This window comes from Epinephelus lanceolatus, chromosome 12 (assembly GCF_041903045.1).
Source record: "Epinephelus lanceolatus isolate andai-2023 chromosome 12, ASM4190304v1, whole genome shotgun sequence".
Taxonomy (NCBI): domain Eukaryota; kingdom Metazoa; phylum Chordata; class Actinopteri; order Perciformes; family Serranidae; genus Epinephelus; species Epinephelus lanceolatus.
In genome coordinates, this window is record NC_135745.1 from 15,478,335 (window position 1) to 15,503,744 (window position 25,410).

The 25,410-nt window shown below is 40.9% G+C and overlaps 3 protein-coding genes across 3 annotated transcripts; 1 reads left to right on the forward strand and 2 right to left on the reverse strand.

The window, feature by feature from the left end:
* Nucleotides 1-5,815: 5,815 nt before the first annotated feature.
* kcnj9 (potassium inwardly rectifying channel subfamily J member 9) lies at nucleotides 5,816-18,284 on the reverse strand. Its single transcript, XM_033649959.2, has 8 exons — nucleotides 17,863-18,284; nucleotides 16,527-16,944; nucleotides 15,022-15,235; nucleotides 13,200-13,401; nucleotides 12,103-12,295; nucleotides 11,601-11,798; nucleotides 9,692-9,822; nucleotides 5,816-7,800 (listed from the first exon to the last, which is right to left on the reverse strand). The coding sequence occupies exons 2-8, from the start codon at nucleotides 16,822-16,824 to the stop codon at nucleotides 7,534-7,536; spliced, it is 1,503 nt and encodes a 500-aa protein (XP_033505850.1). The 5' UTR covers nucleotides 16,825-16,944; nucleotides 17,863-18,284; the 3' UTR covers nucleotides 5,816-7,533.
* A 500-nt stretch (nucleotides 18,285-18,784) lies between these two features.
* eif3f (eukaryotic translation initiation factor 3, subunit F) lies at nucleotides 18,785-23,350 on the forward strand. Its single transcript, XM_033649967.2, has 8 exons — nucleotides 18,785-18,942; nucleotides 19,371-19,441; nucleotides 20,552-20,631; nucleotides 20,715-20,852; nucleotides 20,947-21,038; nucleotides 21,294-21,430; nucleotides 22,608-22,721; nucleotides 23,187-23,350. The coding sequence occupies exons 1-8, from the start codon at nucleotides 18,831-18,833 to the stop codon at nucleotides 23,262-23,264; spliced, it is 822 nt and encodes a 273-aa protein (XP_033505858.1). The 5' UTR covers nucleotides 18,785-18,830; the 3' UTR covers nucleotides 23,265-23,350.
* A 423-nt stretch (nucleotides 23,351-23,773) lies between these two features.
* Nucleotides 23,774-24,799, reverse strand: LOC117271653 (MICOS complex subunit MIC26). The gene has a single exon (XM_033649975.2). The coding sequence runs from the start codon at nucleotides 24,775-24,777 to the stop codon at nucleotides 24,181-24,183; it is 597 nt and encodes a 198-aa protein (XP_033505866.1). The 5' UTR covers nucleotides 24,778-24,799; the 3' UTR covers nucleotides 23,774-24,180.
* Nucleotides 24,800-25,410: the final 611 nt, after the last annotated feature.

The following is a 25,410-nucleotide window of genomic DNA, read 5'->3' on the forward strand; positions in this document are numbered from 1 at the left end:
TGCCTGTAACACTAGAGAGGTTTAGACACCCTCATTGACAGCTGTTAGGAAATTTAGAAGGTAAATTCCATGGACTTCAAAATGACCTCCAAGATTTTATATGCAAATCAGTGCCATTAAATTGATCTATCAGTTTCAACTGAACCATAATACTCTATTGACATTTCATGTGTTAACTGGAAGGTCAGTTTTAGATTTAGATTTACACCCTGCAAAAGTCAATCCATTCCTGAGCAAAACAATAAAGTTTACAGTTAGCAGTTTGGGTTCTTTCATTAGATTTCTGGTGTCTTTTTTGCACAATATTCCAATTCTATTAATAAACAGTCATATAGCATAACTCATCAATGTATGAGGGTAGAATCAATGCATTGTTACACCTCACCTTTTGTCTCAGATTGTAAGGAGCGCTAGAAAATGTAAATTCCACCACCCCATGCACTATCTCTGTGTCGGTCTGGTCACATTAAATACTGCCAGCTAGGAAAACCTGCTGAACACAGGGCACTGTCTCTCCACTCTCCTGCTTCCTGCCATACTGTCAAGCTACTGCCAGCAATACCCATCACTATGGCAACATAACATATGCCATTTGGTAGACGCTCATGTACCTTATAGTGCCTTATAATGCTTCTGTTTTAGTACGACTGCCTGAAGGGAAGTAAAGGCCTGACTCTGGGCTGAGCACAGGGAGGGTCAGTATTGGGGGAAATTTTTACCTAAGAGACACTGACTTAATAGTTAACAGCTTCTTTAGCACTGATATAATTTTTCTGTCTTGAAAAGGTGTTCAGTACGGTGTCACTGTTGTTCACTTTTGATGATGTTTTTGTTGTGTTTTGGTCTCATGCTGGATTTGACTCAGACCTGTCGTAACCATAAGTGGATGTTGTCTCTACTTTTATTCTGCATTTATTCTGATAATGTTATGGATGTTTGTGATATCTCTCCCCATCGTGGCCTGATCTGAGCAAAAGACTGAATTTTCCAAGTGTCATGGACTTGTAGATGTTGAAATTTCCATTTTCGTCATGATCTCTAAGCTGTTTTTTGCACGTCTTGGTCTTTATCTTAAGTAAGACTTGCTCTGCTCCATTCAGGATTTGGTCTGGATCACCTTCACACCTGCTCTAGACGGAGACATGACCGACTTTGGGCTTGAGATGTACTTAGAAATAGTCTGCCCGCTGAGGCGATGCGACGTCGAATCATGTCATTTTGCAGACGAAAGATTACTTTGCCATTTTCATGGTCTGTCATGTAGTCTGCTGCATGCTACAGTGGGTGGTCTAACACCTATATCAGCTCTGCTCTACTTCACATGGCAGGCTGACTTTTACTGAGTGGAGGCCTTTGCTCTTAATTTATTGCTTTAAAAGCATTCGACTAAAGGGCTCATATACATGTGGAAGACTGTGGAAGTGTGGAGGCTTTTTCTAGTATCAGATGATGAACCCTGACTACTTCTGTTAACACCTCTTGGAAAAAAGTATGGTTTGAGATTTTGTAAATCAAGGTTTTGTTTTTTTTTAACAATTCCATGCATTAATTGAAGACTGTGCTTTAATTGTGCTTATTCTGAGAGCATCTGTTACCTGGAGGTGAATATCTCACTTTAGATTGAACTCATTACACATACAGGAGGTGTTGCTGCATGTTTTTCCCATCAGTGCTACAGAGGGAAAGAAGGATCTGACGAGGTTGTTTGAGGCTTTTGGAGGGTTAGTGGCCATGTTACAGAGTTATAGTGGAGCTTTGTGGTTCATGCAGTAAGGAAACGGTCATGAAATTGGACAATTAGAAGCAGCAGGAAAAATAATCAGTCCAGTGCTTTGAACTTAAAATGATTTTTGCTACAATAGAAGTCACTAGTGCATGAGGTCATTTCCATAACTGAATATAGAAACAACTCTGAATATTCGTTTCAATCTGGTAGTTCCAGGTGTGGGTTTTACTGCATCAGGAGATATTTGTAAATCACAGACAAGTATTGTACAGTGTAGGCCTGCTGTATTGTTCTGTCTAAGCTCACACACAGATTCCTTACTTACAGAAACACAAAGCTTTCCGTATTTCTGTGTTTCTGTATTGGGCTGTTTGGTTCACATTCTTAACAGGGTTCCAAACAGGAATTGCATTTTTATCCACTTGGGGATAGTGCCACAAGCTGTAAACACAACATTGACATGTTATCACCTCAGTATCATATAGCGAATGTGGTAGCATTTACACCATGGATGTATAAAGAGAGCTGGATACAGTCTTGGAGGCAGGGCCCCATTCATTCCTATGAAAGCTGCTGATTGAGTAGTTGAAATATAAATATTGATTAGAGCAGCTTTAACCATATATTACCCACAGCTTTAAAGCATATTATTGTTTCAAGCCTGAGCTGCTCATGTTCACCATGACTGTAATATCACTCCACAATGATGACCCGGTATTGATCCAGTATTTTTAAAGCTGTCAGTAAAATTGTCAGTACCATAGATTTTGCATTTGCATAAAACATTTATTTATGTGTTAAAGATAAACTCTGCACGATTTTCCTAAAAAAAAAAAAGAAAAAGAAAAACACAATGTATACACTCATACAGATGCAATCCATCTCAATCAGCCCTTATGACACACTCTCAATGCATGGCAGTGTATTTATCTCCCGTCTGCCTGTATTGTCCTATTTTCTTCTAATTTTTTGTGTTTGGGGCATTCATGGGTGTGTACCCACGCAGCACTCAGGTGAGGACGGAGCTTTATAGAAAGGTAGAGACCAGGTGCTACACAGTAAGCAGCAGGCACCCAAGAAACATAGCACCGAAAAAACGCAAATATAATGAGGTGAAATGCCAAACGAGAGTGAATCTTGGCTTAACTTTTACTTCCACTTTCACTGACGAGCATGTTTACAAACAGTAATGAGAGTTCCTGCATAGTATACCTTTAAAGAGTTTTGTGCTCCAAAAACTAGTTTAAAAGCTTGTAAAAGTTTTCTATTTGTCTTGGAGGAACTTGTGGTCAGTGTGTTGTCGATGATATTTTATTTTATTTATTTTATTTCTTCTATTTTTCAAACTTTCCACTCCGGCTTTCACTGTCTGCCTAGACTGAAACAAGACTGTCATGACTTCCTTCCATGAAGAGAAACATTGATTTCGGCTCAGCGGGGATCATGCAAAACAGCCTCTCATTAAAATCATGATTAGAACTTGGAAATGGCACATGGGGTTCAACTCTGGGGCGAGCTGAAAATCACTGGAAACTATTAAACTTGCACTTAGCCTTTCACTCCCAAACAAAGCATGTCTGATTCCGGTTATGACATCTCATGCAACGTGAGGTGAAAGCTAAAAGTTATATATTTAGTTATATATTGAAGCTAACTGTTTGTCTCTGTCGAGTTATGGACTCCAGAAAACACCCATCCTGTCCAGTGACCAAAAAAGGACTTATTTAGATACTAAAACTCCACATCTATAGCTATGAGATACATGTTTTGTTGTGACAGGTACAAAAACATCAAAATATGTCGATATCCTTGGTGACTTATTTTTCAATGTCAAGGGCATTCATTGTTTTCCACCTGAAGGTCACTGCTGTGCATCATCATCATCATCATCATCATCTATTCTTACACAAATATCAAACTATAATGTCACATCAACTCTCTGACAATCCTCATAAGATCCCCTATCAGTTGTGAAGGTCCACTTCAAACACACATTAACACACACACACACACACACATACATTCACATGAACACACGCACACTCTGCCCTCTCCCTGTCCCCAGCCCCAGTTGCCTAGGAGACAGCTGAGACAGGGACCCCATCTCATTACACACCAATAGGGCTGTGTGACTGGCTGGAGGAGGTAGCGTAGGATTTTTATCGCCATCTAGCAGCCAAGACAGAGAAAGACATTTCTTTTCTTTCTTTTTTTTTTTTTTTTTGAAAGCCACGTTTCTGCCTAGTAACCCAATATGCTGACTTCTCCTGGTGTTGAATCCAGCCTGGAATTTAATAGGACATGCTGTACTGTGGGACACGTGAAATGTTGAACATGGGCCATTAGTCAAATAGAAACCTACTAGGTAATCATTGATTGATTCATTGATCTATTCATTCATTCATTCATTGATACAAAATGACGACACAAATGTGTGTTTGTTAATGCAGTAAGTCAGACTAAACTTGTAGCTGAGCAAATGATGACACTTTTTAATCACACTCATCAGATACATCAGAGATAAATCACTTTTTTCCTAGATAGATGGAGCTGACACTGGTGTTGGAAAGGGATGAGGTACATTTACTCAAGTACTATACTTAAGTACAATCCTGGGGGACATGTATTTCAGTTTAGTTAATACTTGCACTTCAGTACATTTCAGAGGTAAATACTGTACTTTGGATTTATCTGGCAGCTACTAGTTACTTGTCATATTCAGATTTTACATATAAAGCATGCAATCAGCTTTTAAAATATGTAGCATTGTTTTAGAACAGGGGTGTCAAACTTATTTTGGTTTGTGTGTCGCATACAGTCCAATTTGATCTCACATGGGCCGGACAAATAAAATCATCGCACAATAACCTACCATTATCCTTCATCCTTTATACAAAACAAATGAACAGCCTGAGATATCCTAAGAAAAATAAGTGCAATTTCAACAGTATGTCTCAGTTTTTCCACTTCCAGTCAGTCTACATTTCACTGCCATTACATGTGCATCTCTCCACACATTTCCTGATACAAATTTTTTCGAACTGAAGCTGCCCATTGACAATATTTTGCACAATGTTCAGTATCTTTAAACATGGTCGCAATAAGTATTCATTGTCACATCAGAGAGCCGTAGTCTGGTCAGGGTGGAAAAGCCTCTGAAGCAGAATTTTACATGAATTAGGCAACACATTGTTTAATTTGCTCCTAAAACCTGGCACCTCATAGTCTAGTCATCTTGTGGGCCAGAATGGACCCTTGGGCGGGCTGGTTCTGGCCTGCGGGCTGTGTGTTTGACACCCCTATTTTAGAATGAACTACCCAGCTGTATATAAAAGCTGTATACAGTGTTAAGTAGTTAAAATTAGCTCCACCAACTACAGTATTAGGATCGTGCTTACAGATAAATGCATCAATACCCTGTAATATAATATTATAACACTGACAGGGGTCATTCAAGAGAAAATACTACTTCTACGTTTGATACTTCAGGTACATTTTGTTGCCAAAACCTCAGTAGTTTGAATGCAGGACTTATGCGCATAACAAAGTATTTTTCTATTGTGTTATTGCTGCTTTTTTGCTTGAGTTTATCATTATGAAGTACATGTAAATGTTGATTGCACAATGTAGTGGCTATAGAATAATCACATCATCGGCATTTAGATTGGTTCCCTGTAAGCCCCACTTTTATGATGCAATTCTGCAAACTAACTATTGCTTTCAAATAAATATAGTGAAATAAAAATGACAGTGCTTCCCTCTGAATTCTAATGAGGTAGAAGTATTTAACAGAAACACAGTACTTAATTAGATATACCTGGTTTCATGTCAACATTTCACATTGTAGTATTCTAAGAGAAGACAAATGTGTTTTGCTGTATGTTACATTTACATTCTAAACCATGTTCAGTGATATGATTTAGTAGGAAGCCTATTCTCCTTATCCTGACACATTTATCACATCAGATCTCGATCATGTAATGTCGCTCAACTCAGCAGTTTCAGTGCTTCAGTATGCGCTGTATGTACATATAGTGTGCTTTATGTATGTGGCCCCATCACAGAATATCACACAATCTGAGACAGCTGTTCTGGAATATACTGCAGTTTATTAATTCTAATTGATGTGTTATATTACATATTAAAAACATCAAGTAAAAATGGCCACATATATACACAGCAGCAGAAGCAGGAGTTTGGGCTTAACTGAGCAGGACACTGTTGTGCTTTTTAATTTCTACTTGGCTGGGAACAAAAGATAATCCATGTGCTACACACGTCGTATGTGAAACGAAGCCACAGACACACTCGAGTGATAACCTGTCTATACGTTAAAGGTTTTAGATAGATCCCCTAGTCACCATAATGTGAAAGTGCAGATAGGAATGTCAGCAAAGTCAAACCGGTGTTATTAAAGAGTACCTTAAATCTTGTTTTTGCTGACCTCCAGCAGTTTAACTTCTTACCTTACAGCAGCGTTGTACAGGTGTACTACAGGACTGAGTGACATCACTGTTGGGCGTGGTCAGAGGTTAAATAGTCTTGAAACTTTTAACCAGAAAGGGCAGCAAAACACTGCTTTTCAGCCTGATGTTAAGCAACACAATCACCAGAATAAGTGTTGGTGTTGTACGTTTCTGCAAATCAGGGATACATTACATTTGTACATTATTATGTAGCAGACGTCATGTGTGTCAAAACTTGACATTTCTTTAAGTTTCAGTGGTGTGGTTAGGTGGCACTATCCAAGCTGGAACAAACCCATGTTTGGTGGGTGCTGCTGGAAATGCAGCAATGACTAAAAACAACCAGCTTTGCTGCTTGTGGTCTTGAACAGTGGTCTGCATCTTGGCAAGCATCTCGTCCTAGGTGACACCCCCTCCACCATCCCCACTACCTCCAGATGACAAAGTCAGCCCACATACCATGTGCTAACAATGGAACGTAAAAATGTAATGTGTCCATGGTTTGCAGAAACATACAAAGCCAAAATTTTCTTTCTTCTATTTTTAAGTTACTCTTAAACAAACAGAATACTCTGTGCCTACAGAAGATAAGAAATCACCCAGGGCAGGAAACCAGCTTTGTTGTCCATGTTCTGTGGTTCACTGGCCACTTTTAGAATCTTCTGGCAGCCAAATAGATATTTCAAACATTTCTTAGCACCACATGATGGTTTGTTGCCAAATGACGTTTGTAGCAGAGTATACAAATATACCAGCGGCTATGGGCTGGTGTTACTTTCCCACCCTGTTAACACCTGATTGATGAACAATAAACCTTTGAACAATCTTTGCATTTCTAAAGAAATTTGAGGTTACTACAATTTCAGTCTATACCTCAATATCATCTAGTGATATTCATGCGCAGGTGAAAATAAAGCGTCTATGCACTGTACCTATTTTAAATGTGAACAATCCACACACGTGACTCTGCACAAACAACCGCCTTGTCATCTCTTTGCAACATTCTGCTTTGGTCCACAGGATATACTATTGTTGACCCCACCTAAAGCATAGTATTGTCATTTAAATGTAGATATAGGCAAGGGTGATTGGAGCTAACACAACAGATAAAAAAAAAAAAAGATAGCACACATACAGTACACTTGTAACAAAGATCAACATAGAAATAAAAGACAAAAAAATATCAAGAAATAAACTCTTCCATATGGCAACATAAGATATGGCATATACTGTAGAACTGGCCCTAATGAAACTACTCATTTGCCGTGAAAGAAAAGATATGCAAACACTAATTGTGGTGACGTGGTGATATACTTAAGGTCTTTGTAAACATTCTCTGTTCTAGGCCTCTGATTCGGATTGGTCGGTGGCGATGCTGCCGTTCAACTCGCCCAGTCCTGTTTGCTCCTGGATGTCCGTCATCTCTCCCACGATGAAGGTTGGCTCCCCTCCTTTGCTGTTGGCCGAGCTGCTGTCCGGCTGCTTGGCCGTCTGATTGGTCAGGGTGGGCTCTTCATCCAGCCTGCTGGAGATGGACCAATAGAGGTGAGCGTCGAGTCTGGCTGCAGCCAGTGAGAGCTCTCGTGCTGAGCAGGAGGGCGTGTCCACCTTGGGAGAGGGGAACATGAGAGTTGGTGAAATCACTAATGTCTCAATTCAGGTGTCCACATGATGAAGATATTGCTATTGCCAAGGTAGCAAGAAGTTAAAGAAATAGTTCTACATTTTGGGAAATACACTGATTTGCATTCAGGCAAAGAGTTAGCTGAGAAGACTGACACCATTGTCATGTCTGTACAGTGAATATGAAGCTACAGCCAGCAGTCGGTAAGCTTAGCATAGCTTGAAGACTGGAAATGGCTAACCTGCCTCTGTGTAAGGGCCCTGACATACCAAGCTGATGGTCGGTCATCTGTGAGCATCTGTCACCCTAGTTTTTGTGGTGTGTCCTGCACTGTCGGCACTAGTTGGCTATTTTTCAGCCAATTTATTTAGTTCAGCTCAGTGCTCAAGAAGAGAAACGGAAGTGAGGAAAGTAAACAGTAGGTTTAAGTCAAGAGGGCAAGATCGTAACAAACTTGTTATAATAGGTGAAACTGTGTTATTCAGCCATTGAGCTTTTTTTTGCAGAAATGGTTCGTGATTGTTATTGTTGGGCCTTGAATCCAGTCGATTTGGTTTGTCTGGGCCTTGAAGGTAACAAAAACCTATCTCTTCAACCTATGTTGTTGTATGTTTAACCCACACAAAAATCAAAGTGTAAACTCCTGGAGTCTTGTCATCACAGAGAGGTGGCAGCACGACCAGCGTAGACACCAGGTAGATTCTAGTGGTAGACTTTCTTACCTTTGGACAGAGCCAAGCTAGCTGTTTGCCCCTGTTTCCAGTCTTTATGCAAAACTAAGCTAAGCAGCTGCTGGTGGTAGCCTCATATATAACAGACAAATATGAGAGTGTCATCAAATTACAGTTTAAACCTATGAGTGGACTGCAAAGGGCCCAAAGAAAAACGCCTTCCCTAAATATTGCAGTTGCAGTTCAATAATGATGAAGGATCTTTCTGGACTGGAAATCAAATTGAAAACAGAAGAATATTTGGGGGAGAAATGTATTTGGAAAATGTATTTTCAAAAATGTCAAACTATTCCTTTTACTGTCCTAATTTACTTTATCAATTTACCCTTTTCTCCTCCACAAGCCAAGTCTATTTATAAAACCTACTTTGGGGATCAACATGTGGAGCTCATAAGCCAAAGGCTAAATGGAGCATGAATAGGATTGTTTTAAACTCACGCTGAAGCAGTTTTATAGAGAGATCAAACATGTAGTCATGTGAAATCAGGTGCTTCTTATAGACTTTAACATGTTGTACTGTTTGTGCTCCATGTTGTGTGTGTTTTCCAGCTGAGTTTTTTTGCATTCGTAAAAGCTCATCTAGGGACAGGCATATGTTAAAAAATCTTTGGTGTGTGGCATTGGCCCATGCTATGTACGTCCCTACCAAAATAAACATGAAATAAATACTTCAGTTAGAGTTCCTGCATTTCCCAGCATGCCTTCAACAACCCCAAGAGAACAAGAGTGAGAATTCAACTGCTGGTTATACATGTAGGTGGAGACAAGAATAGGGATAACAGCAAGAGTTGTTCCAGGTTTTCTCACTCAGACACTTGTAGTGTAGCTTGTAGTTGGTGAGAGAACTGGTATGTTTTGCCTCTTTTGAGAATTTGTTAAACAGCAGTCACAAAATGGTAAAAAGTTTGACATTTATGATTATATTTTAAATTGTTGAAGCATTTTCTGCTACCATACTCCATTGTGACAACACTGTCTGTCCTCCTATAGACAGAAATTATAAAATTCAGCAATCTGAAGAGTTTAGGGAGTGTTTTGGGTAGGAATTTTACTCAAAAAAGACTAATGGCAATTTTTTTAACCCTACCAAATCACACACCCCGACATCAACCTGTGCTTTGTCCCCTGCTTCAAACGACATTACCTCAAACGTGTGATGAAAGGCTCCATAGTCGACGTCAAAGAAACCCTCTGCCAGCGACATCATTGGGCTAAACCTGTGACCCCACATCACCTCCTCCGCGAGATAGGAGCTCCTCGCCTGGCACGTCATCCCTGCACACACAAACACAAGCATACTGATGAGTGCATACATTCATTGTGCCTCACAATATTTGCTGTCACACATAACTGGGCGAAAATCTGAGCTGAAAGTCAAAGCAACACACCTAAAACAATTAGTTTACATACAGTCGCACACAGTTAAATCAGCAAGCTGTCTTTAAATGACTATCCTCTGCAGCCGAGTTATGACTGTCAGCTACTTCTTTGTAACTCAACAGCGGTCTGACTAAGGGAATCAATATTTGGAGTAGGCAGAGAGGCCACCTTTACCTCACGGAAGACGCATCATGAATAACTCTGATACACTGAATTCCTGCCAAACAGCGGGGCACAGTTTAGTATATCATCCTCTCAGAATGAATCTGACATAAGACGATATGAGAGGGGGATAAAGAAAAAGATAAACACAGCCCGTCCAAATCCTTTCAGGGGACAGGTAACTGGGTATTTGTTTCTGCCAGACTCTGCTTATACCCATTTGGATTTTGTAGTTTTCAGACTGGACAACAACATGAAATACAACCATAAATATAACATAGGTGTTAAGCTGTGTTTCTAAATATGTAATCTCTCAGGGGATCTATGAGCAGAGATAAGGTGTAGCTCAGCTGCTGTGAATGATTTTCACACTCAGTATACCGTGAACACATACCTCTTAAGGTTTTGCTAAAAAAAAAACCTCCTGAGACTGGGGGGTGTTTTGAGCCTAAAAAATGTGTTTGAATCCAGTGTGAGTAATAGTGAGTTAGTCCATAAGGGGTCAGTGCCTTGCTCAAGGGCAGGTGAGTGTTCACTGAAACACATTAGCTGGTGTAGGGACGGATGTGATGTGGACTGTTTCTCTGACTGCTATGACACCTTGGTGCATATTGTAACACCTTTTAATCTTCTCCCAATATAGAGATTTGAAAGACTGTGCCTTTAGTCAAAAGTTAAGTTATGAGAACATATAGCATAAAAACACTCGATCCAGTTTTTTTCCCTGTTGTATAATGCTTTCACTTCTGTTCTCATATCTAAATATATATGTGTGCATATTCCCCCTGTAATCACAACATCATGCTTTTAAAGCCTCCCGAAAGACCGAGAAGAGACGGAGAGCTCTCAAACAATAAATTGCAAATCTAAACTTGGACATCCTGGAAAAGGGAATTTCATTTTCTAATGGACAGTTTTGGGCAGGCTTTGCTTTCTGTAAAACAGTGATGGTATTACTGTAATATCAGACAGTTGTATGCATCTACAAGATTAATTTCCTAATGCTCAGTATGTGTTGTTGCAGCCAAACATGCACTTACAACACAGAGGACTCTGGAACTTTACAGTCAAATTAAATTGCAAGGTATTATTTCCCACACAAAGCAATAATGTTAAGTTGTTATATTTTTGTAATATCATTTCAAATCTACAACAAATCATATAAAACCCCTGAGTAATTAAATATTATTAATGGTATTATTTATAAGGCTTGTACCTTTTTAAAATGAAAAACCTACATTAATTTTTGTCACTATTTCACGGTCATTTTTAACAGCACATATTTCTATCACCTAATTTCATTTCATATGCGAACATATGAACTTATCATCACATCCTGCTCGGTCATTTTTGTGTTTATTATCGTCTACGTCTTGTGCACAAAACTGCCAGACTTGCAAGTTCACTTAAGTGCCTGTAAAAGTTAGGGAAAGCAATATACCAGGGACAGATGGATGATTTTAGTGTTTGTATTCTCGTTACTTTACAACAGCGTTTAACCCATTCCTTACCGGTTGCCTCCACCATCCCCTCCAGGATGACCACGATCTCAAAGTCCTCCTTCTCCAGCTGGGACTGCGACATGTCCCAGAAGGGTGAACGTGAGTCGATCTCGTGGGAGATCACCAGCGGGGAGACCAGGAAGAGACGATCGTCGCCCGTCTCGAAGCCCACGCTGATGTCTGTCTGGTCCAGGGGGATGAACTCACCTGAAGGAGAGGATAAAATGGGAGGTAAGGAGTAGTCAAGCTCCTCCAGATGCTGATCCTAGGAGTAGTTGAATATAAATTCTGCTTAAGTGAGAGGGGAATAATTATTGATTTTATGGTGTACTTAAAAAAGTTCAAGTATATTCAACAAATGAACTAATTTAAAGTAAAGAGTCGAGAGAGATACTATAGTTGCCATAGTGGAAACAGTAGTAATTGAACAATTAGAAGTAGTTATTGTGGTTGTATTTGTAATAATAAATGTACCAATACTATCATTAATCGTCTTATCTCGTAGTCTCACCCTCCTGAGTCTGTTTGGACTTGATGAGCTTGGCCCTCATGTTGGCCCCTACTATATGGGAGCTCCGAAGGTCGCCCACCCTGAACATCAGACAGAGCTTGTCGTCTCTCAGGGAGATGACGGCGTGTTTAGAGAACACCAGTGTCTCTGCCCGTTTGTTGGGCTGTGAAATCTTCACAAACATACAGCCGACCTGCACGGAGAGGTGCAAAAGGCTCAAATATTTGCAATGACTGGAAAAGCAAAGGGTTATTGAAAAATGATTGACATGTATTGTTTTCATAATTAACACCAATGCAGACTGTACATAGGTAAACATTTGTTAGGAGTGCTGAATACACACAAAGCTTCTTGCTCGCCATTTCCAGCTTTCAATGTTAAAACACAGTAGTGACACTTGAACCTCAAACTCAGCCATTTTTTTAATATGCATGATAAAACACCCCAGTTGCTAATGTGGCATGTTTCCAGCTCGCAAACATGCATAAACATGAATCTGCTCGGATGTTGTACGTGGATTCATCCTCATCAAAAGAGTGCTTACTTTGTGGGAAAAATCAAGCCCCAGCAGCACTCTTAAAGTAAATATTCTTTTTCAGGAAGCGTTCCATCTGGACCAAATTAGTGTCATTTTGTCTGCGTAGTATTGATGCATACACTCTTCTCTTTAAGCTCAAGAAAAGGAAATTTGTATTTTTGCTGAACTGACAGGAGGTCTCCTTCTAATCAAACAGACAAAGGTCAGACAGTATTTACATGTACTTTTCTTTTTTTTATCTTGTTCAGGTGACTTTCAGAAAGGTCTGAAAACCAGTTTTAGAAGCTAACCTCACCTCCTGATGTGCTCTTGCATGTTTGATGGTTACTATGTGTTAGATTATTGACATATAGTAAGTATTAGATAAGTTTTGTCAGTATGGTAAGGAATATTTCTAAATGGTTATGACCTGCAATTTAGGTTTCAATAAGAAATACTGAAGCATTTATGGCAAATCTAACAGTCTTTAAATCAAAATACTGTCTAAAGACAAACTACCAATATCTGAATATGATTTCATTTTCCTGTTTCTCGGACATGTACCAGCCCAGGTGCTCACCATGAAGGCGTTAACCATCGAGCCCAGTATAGCCTGCAGCAGCAGCAGCATGGTGCCCACTGGACACTGGTCAGTGATGACGCGGTGGCCGTAGCCAATGGTGGTCTCTGTCTCGATGGAGAAGAGGAAGGCCGAGATGAAGCCATTGACATTGTTGACGCACGGCGTCCATGTCTCATCCTCCAGATGGTCCAGATCACCCCTTGGGGAGGAAAGAAAGGAGGAGGATGTGTGAGAAAGGGAAGGGGGGGAGGGTGAAAAAGTGGGTGTCAAGAGGGAAAAATAGACAGAGCGAGAAGATTTATATTCTTAGAACAAAGGTGCAGAAATGTATGTATGACGACTCGTCTCTCCCTTTTCCCTTTCAGCTACTACTTAGAATGAATAAGATGCAATCCTCATATTAGCTGTAACGATTAACCCAACATTCATCCCGTCGCTTTTTCTCGATGCTGCAAAAACCCACTCCCTCCATCATATATCATGACACCTTCACTATGCTGGTTTATCAGTCCTGTGCCACCAGGAGTCTGCAGATTTTCTCTCAAACTACTCGCTACACAGGCTAATGTCCTTGATTAATACAGTGCCGGCAAGAGAGGAAGAGCTAATTAATGAAAGTGGTGTTAAGTAATTTATATAATATATGACTTTTATTGACCTGTGTTGGTGACCAAGGAATTGCAATAACACCGGCAGCTCTCTGGCACAGCTTAAGGTGGCCTGTAATTGATATAAAGAGGTCACGATTTTACGAGACGAATACGTTAGCTAATTAGAGCGGGGGATCCAGCAGACACATCTAGTGAGGAGGTAACACATCATGATGAAATACACTGTCATATTAATACTGCTTTGTCATCGGCTTTTTTGGCTGAAAAGTGGGGCTTTTTTAGCTTCCGTTGCAGAAATGTCTGGCAATATTGGTCACTCTCTCACAGCATCATCCTCCATCTGTAAGTAATTAAAAAGGTGGTGTTGCCTTGTGATGATTTAGTAAAGGACATTTTTAGAAATTTAAGTATTTGCTTTCTTGTCAAGAGGTGATGGGAAGTTTGATATACCACTCTTATATCTGTCTGTTAAGGATGGTACTACAGCCAGGAGGCAGTTAGCTTAGCTTAGCACAAAGACTGTGAACAGGGAAACAGCTAGCCTGGCTCTGTCTTAAGGGGAACAAAAACACAATAATAAAAGCTTACTAACTAGTATGTTATATCTATATTTTGTAGGGGTTGAATAAAGCTGACCATCTTCTGGCTGTAGCTTCATATTTACCATACAGACACAAGAGTGTTATCAGTCTTCCTAGCTAACTCTTGGCAAGAAAGGGAAAAAAGTACATTCCCCAAAATGTCAAACTGATCCTTTAAAGGAGAAACCGCTAACTTTCCTTTCACCTAAGCATTTCCAAGTGGTTTATTGTTGGCGTCATTGTTGCAAAGACACTGGATCACTTTCCTCAGAGCTTGATACTAACAACAACACAGGGCACACAGAATTTTGTTTCTCACATTTACTTTCATTGTTCCACTGTTCGCCATTTCCGCTACTGGGATAGTAACTAAAAGAACTTACAATGATACTCTTTGGTAACTACCAAAAGCTACTGGTGAAAGTAAAAGCGCTATCCTCTTCCTGTTTTGGTTGCACAATGATTGAAACACTTCCTTCATTGTCCCAGGAGAGCATACCCAGCGGCAGACAGAATTGCATAGTCAAAGCGAAGCATGCAGATAAGAAACAAGACCCCTCTGTGGCTCAGGACTGAATAGATCTACATAAATAATCTTCTCCCACCTTCTTTGCTCAACAGTCTTACCTACAGTAGGCTATGAGGTACCAGATGGCCCCGAAGAAGAGCCACGTGACGGCGTAGGCCATGACGAAGACGAAGAGGGAGCAGCGCCAGTTGAGGTCCACCAGCGTGGTGAAGATGTCAGTCAGGTAGCGGTAAGTCTCCCGCATGTTGCCGTGCTGCACATTGCAGCGACCGTTCTTCTCCACGTAGCGCTGTCTCTTACGCCGAGTCCGGGCTAGTGAAGAGAGAGGAGAGGCAACACAGCTCAGTTAGAGAAGTTAGAAAGATGCAAAACTGAAAAATGGGAAATCTTGCTCTTGAAGAAAACATGCAGCCTGAGATCTGGTGCTTTACAATGCTTGAAAAAAGGTAGAAGACGAGTCCTCACAGGTGTCTTAGTTTCATAACCTTATGTTCAAAGAAACCCCTTACAAAACCCTTTAGAATACTTCAAAAACCTACACAAGGCTGCCTTTCTACATTTCTGAAAAGTTTTGCTGTTTGAAGATACGACTGTGACAGCAGTCAGAGGATGCGAGTTGAATGAAGGCACGGAGAGATATCGGAGGATAAACAGAGGAAGGTGCCAGGGGACAGAACTACTTAGAGAGATGCAGTGTGGCTCAGAGAAAGTCAGACTGGTGAAGAAGGGATAACAGAAATGAAAACAGACAGGTGAGGAAAAGAGGGGAGATGAAGTGCGACAGGACAACATCATCAAACACTCGGAGAAGAAAAAGCTACAACATTGGACTTTAGTTACTGTACAACCCTAACGGGAACTCGGATTGTTGTTTCTTTGTAGAGAGGCTTTTTACTGAGGGTGCGCTCCAGCCACAACTGGATACCAAACTATTCATTTTTTTGCTTCAGTGACAACAACGACAACTTTTCTTATGATGCACTTCATGCTGTATGTTGATATTTTGGCACAAATTAACGGCTCTTGGAAAAAGGAAAATGTTTTTGATTCTGAAAGCTTCAAAAGCTTAGTTGTAAAATGTCTCTTATTTTGTGCTTGTAGCCAGTGTCCTCACACAAAAACTGTGAACATCCACTTCTTTAATTAACAGTGTTCATACTTTTTAGAGTTGATTTCTCCTTTCACAAATATATACAGCGAAGAGGAGAGAGAAACTGGAGCAAACAAAGAGCTAGTGGAGAGGCCTAATGAAAAAAGATGCAAGACTGTCAAAACCGCTGAGGCATGAACCACTGCAGCATGGTTCAAATTAGAGGAGATTCACAACTATTGCGACAGAGTCGTGAAGGAAGCTGCACAAGTTTAGTGAATATGCAGTGTGTGTGTGTGTGTGTGTGTGTGTGGAGTGGGGATAGAGAAAAAATTGATTCAGACTCCAGAGCCAGTCAATAGTTCCCAATCTTTGGAGGAGTTGAATATATACCATACTTGCAAACTTCATTCAGTTTTCTCCAGACTTGAATGAAGTGAAAAGAAAGCAGCCAGAACTTTTTTTAAACTTCAGCACTCTATAGGACAGCCAGTCACAAACAAGGTCACTCACCCCACCCAAATCGTCCCCTCTCTTTCTCCGTCCCCTGGGTCTTCTTCCTGGTCTGATTGGCTGTGGCCTCCCGCTCTGCCAGCTTTGCCTGGAACGACCTGCCGACCTTGGCAAGGGGCGGACACGGTGGCGCCGTCTCTGTGGTGACGACATGGCCCAGCTCCTCAGATAGGTTGAAGACTCCGGTGGAGGCGGTGGCCTCGGTGGCCACCTCCACTTCTTCCCCTTCCCCCTTCTCCTCCACAGGGAGTGAGAGAGAGTCTGGGCGGGTGGGGAAGACTGAGTTCTCCAACGCCATGGCCTGTGTGCGTGTGTGCGCGTGTGTGTGTCAGGTGTATTAGCGTGTTATTGATATCCTCCCTATGGCAGACTCTGTCCAAAGGCTATTGATTGGACCATTTGTCTGCTTGACTGAAGCCTGGAACATAGGAGAAGAGCACAATGATCAAATGAGATCCTGTAATTGATTAGCTGTTGTGCTGTCACAGTAATTCGCAGACAAATGATTTTTTTTTTTTTTTTTGAAAAGAAAAACAACCTCTTTCAGGAGCTATTAAGCTCTTCTTTCCCTTTAATTTCTCTTAAGATACTTTTGCCTTTTCTACATTAACAAGGCCTATATCTTCTGTGTAGCTTGCCTCACATATCTGGCTCTCTGTCTCTGCCTGTTCCATTATTTCACCCCTTTTAAATGCAAAATTAGCAACAACAGCAGCGAAAAAAAAAAAAAAAAAAAAAAAAAAAGGGAAATCACAGTGTTTGAGGTTGATCGTGTGCAGTTGTGTAAATCTTGGGTACTAGACATGAAAGGAGAATAAATCTCTTCCTCTGAAAGGTAGCTTAATCCAGGAGCAGAGTGTGGCGTACGCATATTAGAGCCACTTTCACTGTTTAGCATGTTTGATGAAGCGCATTTGTGTGTGTGTGTTTGTGTGTGTGTGTGGTCCATACATGTGTTGTATAAGTGCACTTACTGCTATGTGGTGAGTTTATGCTACAGGCCTGTTGGGATTTCTTACATAAGTCCCATTTAAATCTTAAAAAGCTGAAACGTGTGTGTGGACAGTGAGACATGGTGTGTCCCTGAGATATTAGCACAGTAAAATGGACTCCTAGTCCTTTTTAGCCTTCCCTGATGTGCGTCCATTTGGAAAAATTGGGGGTTGCACGCAAAAGGAGACTGATGGTGACAATCAAGATGACGCACTACGCCTGATGGATGGATCAGAAATAGCCTCTATTGAAGGCTGTCTGTTAGCCAGCCAGTGGGCTACTGAAAGCAAAATGCAAAGCTAGAGGATTAAAGTCAGACAGCTAGGAATGAAATAAATCATACCTGCTCAGTGTAGCAACTTGTAGATGTTTAACACCTGGATAGGACAGATGTTTTATCATAAGAAGAAGGCAAATCTGGTCCAAGAATGAACCGCGACTGGCAACCTTGGTTCGATGGCACCCATTTCTGGTGTTTACCAGCGACGCAGCATCAGTCCACTCCTGCTCGCTTTTCCAGGAAAACAAAGACCACCTCGATCCGACCACTTAGCATTCACAATATGTAAAAAAGGCGAACACAGGATCACGCGTAAAAATAAAAACCGGAAACTCCTGCAAAACCAAAACAGTTCAGGTGTAGTTTTCACGGCATTGGTAGAACATGTGTCGGCCAGTGGACGTGCGAAATGGTGGCAACAGGATAACCCGGCAACAGCGCACAGAGCTCCATCATCTGTGCATCTGATGGAGTCAGTCAGGTGTGGAGCCACTGAGCGGCGGAGGATGCTGTCATCAGCCCAGCCCCTCTCAACCCTGCCAGCCTCAGACGCTTCTCATTTCAACAACAGTCATCTCCCTCCTCTCCGCTGACTGCCAGACCCTCTGCATCTGCACACTGCTCAGGGATGAGGAGATGCAAAGGCCCTTTTCTTTCATTACATAAATATGTCGTAATTAGTATTTTATCAAAATTACCGACAGTATAATATAGCTTATTTTCATTTTTTTTAAAAATGTATATATATGGTTTTGTTTTAATACAAATCTATTTGTGTATTTTGGCTCCTCTATTATAAAATTATTATGCCAAGTTTCTTAAAAATCCCACACAAAATAATTTCAGTCTTTTTTCTAATGAAACAGCTTCTCTTGATATCAGATACAGTCACGCGCGCCACAATGTGTCATCAATTGTATCAATGACTTGATTATAATTAGCGTCAATTCAATAACTGCTGTTCGGCCTCCCGCCTCTAGGTGGTGGTATATGTGTTCACTGAGGCCGGTGAGCAGTCCTCCTTTTCCAAGATGTCGGTGTACGGGCCAGTGGTGAAAATTCACCCAGTTGTTCTCGCTTCTATCTGCGACTCGTACGAGCGGAGAAATGAGGGAGCGAGTCGTGTGATCGGGACCTTGTTGGGTAAACAGGAACTTGACATATTTGTTTGGCGGACTTTTTTCTGATAAAACAGGTGGCGGATAGCTGGCTAACGTTAGCTTCCCTGCTAACGCATGTTGGCTTGGTTCAGTGTTGGAGTCGCTCAGCTAGCTACATCTGGCTAGCGTTAGCAGGCCAAAACATCTTTTGCAACAGCTGGCTGTTTGCTCAAATGATCACTTTAATTCAAACTTTAAATGTCTGGCAAGTCATTTAGCCTTTCCTGGTTAGTTTCTGTACTTATGTAACATTTAGTAACCGGTACTGAAAGTTGTTACTGGCGTTGATGTTAGCTATTACTGATGGTTCGTCATGATTTTAGCCTTAGGAGTACCTCTGTTTGCTAGCTCACAATGCGAAGGCGGCTAGCTAAATAACAATGCTTAATTTATAACATTTGTTCTTCTCAGGTACAATTGACAAGCACTCCATTGAGGTGACCAACTGCTTCTCTGTGCCCCACAATGAGTCTGAAGATGAGGTATGTTGGTAAACTCTTTTACTCACTCAGCATGTCAGCGTATTTTAGGTTAAGAAATGAACATTGTATGAATGAAAATTATAGTTAAGTCACATCGACCACAAATGATATATGGACGCAAGAGATAATGAATGCATTTAATAGAAAACATTTTAATTAATAATAATAATACATTTATTTATAATGCACTTTACATTTAAAAAATCTCAAAGTGCTACAATTTAAAAGTAATAGATAAAAGAATCAGGACTAAGGGTAAAATCAAGATTATAAGAGGGGATGAAAGGATAAAAATAGCTACTAGGTGAAATAAACAAAGATTATAGATCTATCATTGCCGTGGATGCATTGGTGGGTGAGGAGGGAGACCTTGTATTCAATCCAGGCAGAGACAGGAAGCCAGTGTAGGGAGTGAAGGATGGGTGTGATATGGTCATATTTCCGCACTCATCAGGATCCTAGCTGCAGAGTTTTGGATGTATTGGAGCTTCTGGAGACTTTTGCTAGGGATCCCGGCGAGAAGTGCATTACAGTAGTCCAGTCTGGAGGAGATAAAGGCATGGACCAGTTTCTGGCATCTGGGAGGGTTAGAGTGGGGCGGAGCTTGGCGATATTGCAGAGATGGTGGAAAGAGATCTTGCAGAGATGATTTATGTGGGATTCTTTGGTTATTAGAAAGTTACTGAACCAAAAACTTTGACCTTACTCATAATTCTGACTATTTATAATGGTTATCCCTGGTAGTAAACTGCACATGTTTTGTGCAGGACTAGTAGATACTGTTTGTATGATAAAGCGCTTCATTAGAATAACTTTAAAAATCCAACAGAATCTTGTCCTGCACTGATAAATATGTCATTCAACATAGTAACGTTTACTGTTGGACATCTCAAAATTTCATGGAGGACTATGAATTGCTCTGCACAGTACCTGAATTCCCATGACTTCTTCTCAACTTAAATCACATCTTATTGGACTTTTTGTAAAGCACTAATGCTGTTGTTTGTAAGTAAAGAAGAGGGATTGTTGGTTACATTTTGTATTGATACAAATAAAGAGGTTGTTTTGTAAATAAATGGCTGTGTGTCACATTTTATTCTTTGCCAACAGGTTGCTGTGGACATGGAGTTCGCCAAGAACATGTATGAGCTCCACAAGAGGGTGTCACCCACTGAGGTCATCGTTGGATGGTGTGTCAGGAGATCAAATTTGAAATTTCTAAGATGGAATTGGAAAATACTTTTTCTAACCACAGTGACATCTGGCCTCACAGGTACGCCACAGGCTTTGACATCACAGAACACTCAGTGCTCATCCACGAGTACTACAGCCGTGAGGCCACCAACCCCATTCACCTGACAATGGACACAGCACTGCAGAGTGGCAAGATGAACATCCGCGCCTATGTCAGGTTGGCATATCTTCTTGTGATAGACTCTCCTTTTTTGTGTGATCAACTACAGATTGAGACTGTGTTTGAATGTGCTTCTGTATCTCCTACACAGTGCGCAGATGGGTGTGCCAGGAAAGACCGTTGGTGTGATGTTCACCCCCCTGACTGTCAAGTATGTCTACTATGACACAGAGAGGATAGGCGGTAAGAATACAAACGTTAACTGACGATGACTGTTTGGAGACAAATGCTTCCTGACTTAATAGCTGTGATCATGGAATTTGGGGGGTGTTTTTTTTTTAATATTTGTCATGTCTAAATGAACTTAATGGTGTGCATATCAATGAAAAGTCAGCTTAGATACTGCCAGCCAATGTCAATTAGTTTTTCTAACTGTGTCTCAATACTTGGCTCTTAATTGCGGTATTGTACTCTAACAATCCCGTCTGTTTGTTCCAGTTGACCTTCTGCAGAGGACACGTCTCCTTCCCAGTCGCACCAAGGGGCTAACCTCTGATCTGTCCCAGGTGGCTGGCTCTGCTGCCAGGGTTCAGGATATGCTGACAACTGTGCTTGCATACATCGATGATGTGCTGGTGAGTATTGGAGCAATTGGAATGATAATGTGAATCTAATCGGATGTGATTTTTTTCCAAATGTGTGAAAGATATAATATGTAACACAGAACACAGAAATGTATGATATTATTCAAGACAGTCTGTGTCATTTGGTTGCGTGTCAGCAGCAGCCTCATGTTCCCTTATCCCCCTTTAGTTTCTGTAAAATCCAGGGAAACACAGGAAATGTCAGATGATGCATCACTTTAAATCATATGTCACATAATTGTATTAAACCACCGTAATACAGCTATTTTTTTCTGCCACACAGCTAATTTTTTCATTAATTGCAAACCATTTTGCAATACAGTAATCCTGTAGAGACTTAATTTATTGATGATGCTGTTCACAGTGCATTGACTCGTTTAGACCCACCTTGCCCCGCTCTCCCTCCCTCTCTGTTTATTAGAGCACAAATTAGAAAAGCAATGAGCCTGGAGACAGACCTTCAGCTCAGCTGTAGCAACTGGATTTCAGCCATCACAAATTCCAGTGCCTGGGGATCCAGTGGCAACACTGGGTCTAACCTTTGTAATGGCAGCAGCAGAAAGTTTTCTGATTCTGCAGGGGAGTAAGAGCGGTTCGGGGATCATACCCCCTTTGCCGTGTTAGCGAAGGCTGACTTCAAGTTACTACAGAGTGCTAACTGAAGGTCTGTGTCCCCCTGGTCAGCTGCCACCACAGATAGAATCAAATTCAGTGGGAAACATGTTCAATACGCTTAGTATGACTGTTTTGAATTGAATTCACCCCATAAAGTCAGGGGTAGCTGACTAATCCAATGCTTATGGTAAGTTAGTAAATTAACACTGCGTTATATTCGGCTATGATATGACATAACATGAATAAACATGACTATAAACTTGAATAAAACTCGGACATTTTTCTTGTCCATGAAGACAGCAGCTTCCATCATCCTATGCTAACTGAGGACGTCATTAAAGTCTGTCCTTCGCTATTGTTATGATTGAAAGGTCCCTAGCAGCAGAAATGACTTACTGTGTTGAAATGCTCGGGCAGTACCTCCTGCTCTTTGTTTTCTTTACCATATTCCATCTATTCCACTTTGTATCAATTTGTTGAGTCTCTAGAGGTCATTTGTGAAGTAATCGAGTTTATGGTGGCTGTAAAGCTAATGGTGTTCGATCTGTCTCAGTCTGGCAAAGTGACAGCAGATAACAGCGTGGGCCGCTTTCTGATGGACCTGGTTAATAAGGTTCCCACCATCTCAGCCGAGGACTTTGAAAACATGCTCAATTCCAACATCAACGTAAGTGCTCCTTGTCTGCTAGAAAATTGCATGCACATTAATTTCTCATATAAACAATTTTTGTAATCACTGCAGATAGTTTTAGTGCAGCTCCTTCAGCCTTCTTTTTTTTTTTTTTTTTTTGCTTACTGCACCGAGGCTTGTTCTTAGCACATTGTCACACTCCCACTGATGACAGGAAGCATTCAATTAGACTGTGCCCCTATTGTTAGTGCTCTCCTGGCTCCACTTGTCTTATACTTATTTACTTAGTACTTGTCCAACACACTCAGTCATCTTAGGAACATGGGAGTAGCTGTATCTGTAGTCAGGGGTTTGACTTCCTGACCTTGTAGTCCTTGACTTTTGTTTGCCTGTAACACTGCTAGAGAAGCATGAGCATGTTTTACTAATTAACTCAGGTTACATCACTGTGAATGAGATCATAATAACAAAATGTAAATGCTCTGTTTCTGTTTGTTGCAGGACCTGTTGATGGTGACCTACCTGTCTAACCTCACCCAAGCACAGATTGCTCTTAATGAGAAGCTGGTCCTGCTCTGAGGGAATTTCATTGAAGTGATTCATATTTAATTTTTGTACACTTTTTTTTTTTTTTGACTGAGATGAATAAAGATGTTAAACAGTCATATGGTGTTCACCCTTGGGTTCCAGACATTGCCTTTGGGAATGTTGTAATTGCAAAAAAATGCAATTTGGTTTCTCACAAATGGCTAATGAACATTATGGGATGGGGGGGTTTGCAAATGTCATCTGGCTTTCTGAATAAATGTTCACGTGCCACGTATTAGACAGCTCACATTTACCGATGTCGACTCCTTCAGCGCTGGCTTTATGATGTTTGACATCCTAGGGCTGAGACTACTGACTGTGCTCTTGAAATTAAATTAAAGGTTTATAGGATTAAAGATAAAGTGTTTATAATATAGATCCCTAGGATGTGTCTTCAGCAGAACAGTCCAAAACCCCAACATATTCACTTTACTGTATAATCTGACACCAGTAATGAAGCTGGAACGATTTTTGCATGAAAAATGACTTGATCAAGATAGTTCATTTTTCTATTTATTATTTGAGCAACTGTTTCAAGTGTAATTTGAATTTATCTTAATTTCCATAAAACCTTATTTTTGACAGTGTTAATGACACACAATTAAGGCGGTAACACTTGGAAAAGTTTAAAATCATCACGTCTAAAGACTTAAAAGCAAGACAGTTGATTTATATTAATTCTCTACATAAATATACATTCAAATCAGAAGCAGAGGTAAATCATTCAAGTTGCAAACCTCTCGTGACAGGCCATGCCCGGCCTGAGTTGCATGTGAAGCTTAGTGCAAAAAGTGGGCATGAGAAAGTCACACAGATTAGAGCCTGTCTAGGTAGCACACGTCGATCTACTGTATAAGGAGCTGATGATTTCTTATTGCTGAGTTGTTGCAGAGTCACACAGGGATCCTCAGGGTTTAGTCTCTGAGTCAGTGCCCTTATCAGCTTTGCTTTGAGGCTGCACCATCTTCTCCAGGGCGGCGTAGCTTTGCACGGCGCGGTCGTACACGGAGTCTCCGGTTGACTTTGCGATGGCCACAGCCTGCTCCGGGTAGTAGAGGGAGGCGCTCACGGTCATCAGGCCCGCCGGGTAGATGAGCTTCTTAAGCCTGGAGCCTCTGCCAAGCAACAGTCCCAGGACACCGGTGAAGCCGATAACTCCTGCCCGGGGATAGAAGTCCTTTGGCGGGTCTTTCAAGTAGGCATAGGTGTCGTTCCCCCACTTGACAGCGCTTTGAACTGTGGGTTTAATTTTGTTGTAAGTGCCCTGACACCAACCCGTGTAAGGCTCTGTTAACTTCCTGAGGGTGGCGACACTCTGCTCCAGCCGACCCGCTTCAGGCTCCACATACTGAGACTTCGGCTGAGGAGCAGCGGTGTATAACGACAGCTCATCACGGAGCAAAGGGGCGGTCGTCTCTGTCGCCCCGTCACCGGCAGCAGCAAACACGGTGATCGGCAACAAACTCACAGCTCCCGGCATTGCACTACCTGTCACCTTCAACATGATCCCTGAGGGCCATGCATTCACTACGGTGTCTGAGGAGGGACACGGCCAGTAGTAGTCGAAGCGATAATTACGCCCCCTTTATTTGACTTGACAAACGCACTTTATTACGCTTGATTGCACAAATATAAATGGCCAGCTATTTCATTCATAACTTATTATTAATCAACTACAAATACATATGTAATAGGGTAGATTTTTAATTTATAGCTCATGTAAAAGGCAGTTACAGGTGGAAAATACAGACTCGTGTTATTGTGAGTTACTTTATTTGAATTTGTCCCTTTTATCCTCCCATTATACTGTATTTAATTGGCAAATATTGTCGTTTTGACTGAATTAATTACTTAAATTCGAACCAAAAATTAAAAAAAAAAAACATGCTAAAAAAGCAAACAAGACAAAGATAACAATGTCCGAACAATGAACAGGTAAAAGCAAAACTAATATGTCCCTACCCCTTTCTTACATTTCTTCCTTTAACTCATATATTATTTTAAAATTCCCAAATTTATTTACAACTAATATACTAACATAATATAGTAATAAACCCAGTTTATTTACAGCCTAAGTACCACTTAGTGTTACAAAATAAATATACACCCCCCTAACACACCCTTTCCTCATCTATAT

What these genes read in the sequence shown, in the direction of transcription:
- eif3f (XM_033649967.2), top strand. Translation starts at nt 18,831, where the DNA reads ATGTCGGTGTACGGGCCAGTGGTGAAAATTCACCCAGTTGTTCTCGCT. An exon ending in ACTGAGGTCATCGTTGGATG is followed by an intron (nt 20,632 to 20,714) that starts GTGTGTCAGGAG and finishes CTGGCCTCACAG; the next exon opens with GTACGCCACAGGCTTTGACA. An exon ending in TGACACAGAGAGGATAGGCG is followed by an intron (nt 21,039 to 21,293) that starts GTAAGAATACAA and finishes TGTTTGTTCCAG; the next exon opens with TTGACCTTCTGCAGAGGACA.
- LOC117271653 (XM_033649975.2), bottom strand. Translation starts at nt 24,777, where the DNA reads ATGTTGAAGGTGACAGGTAGTGCAATGCCGGGAGCTGTGAGTTTGTTG.
- kcnj9 (XM_033649959.2), bottom strand. Translation starts at nt 16,824, where the DNA reads ATGGCGTTGGAGAACTCAGTCTTCCCCACCCGCCCAGACTCTCTCTCA. An exon ending in GAGGGGACGATTTGGGTGGG is followed by an intron (nt 15,236 to 16,526) that starts GTGAGTGACCTT and finishes TCTCTTCACTAG; the next exon opens with CCCGGACTCGGCGTAAGAGA. An exon ending in CCTTTCATCACACGTTTGAG is followed by an intron (nt 7,801 to 9,691) that starts GTAATGTCGTTT and finishes CCCTCTCCCAAG; the next exon opens with GTGGACACGCCCTCCTGCTC.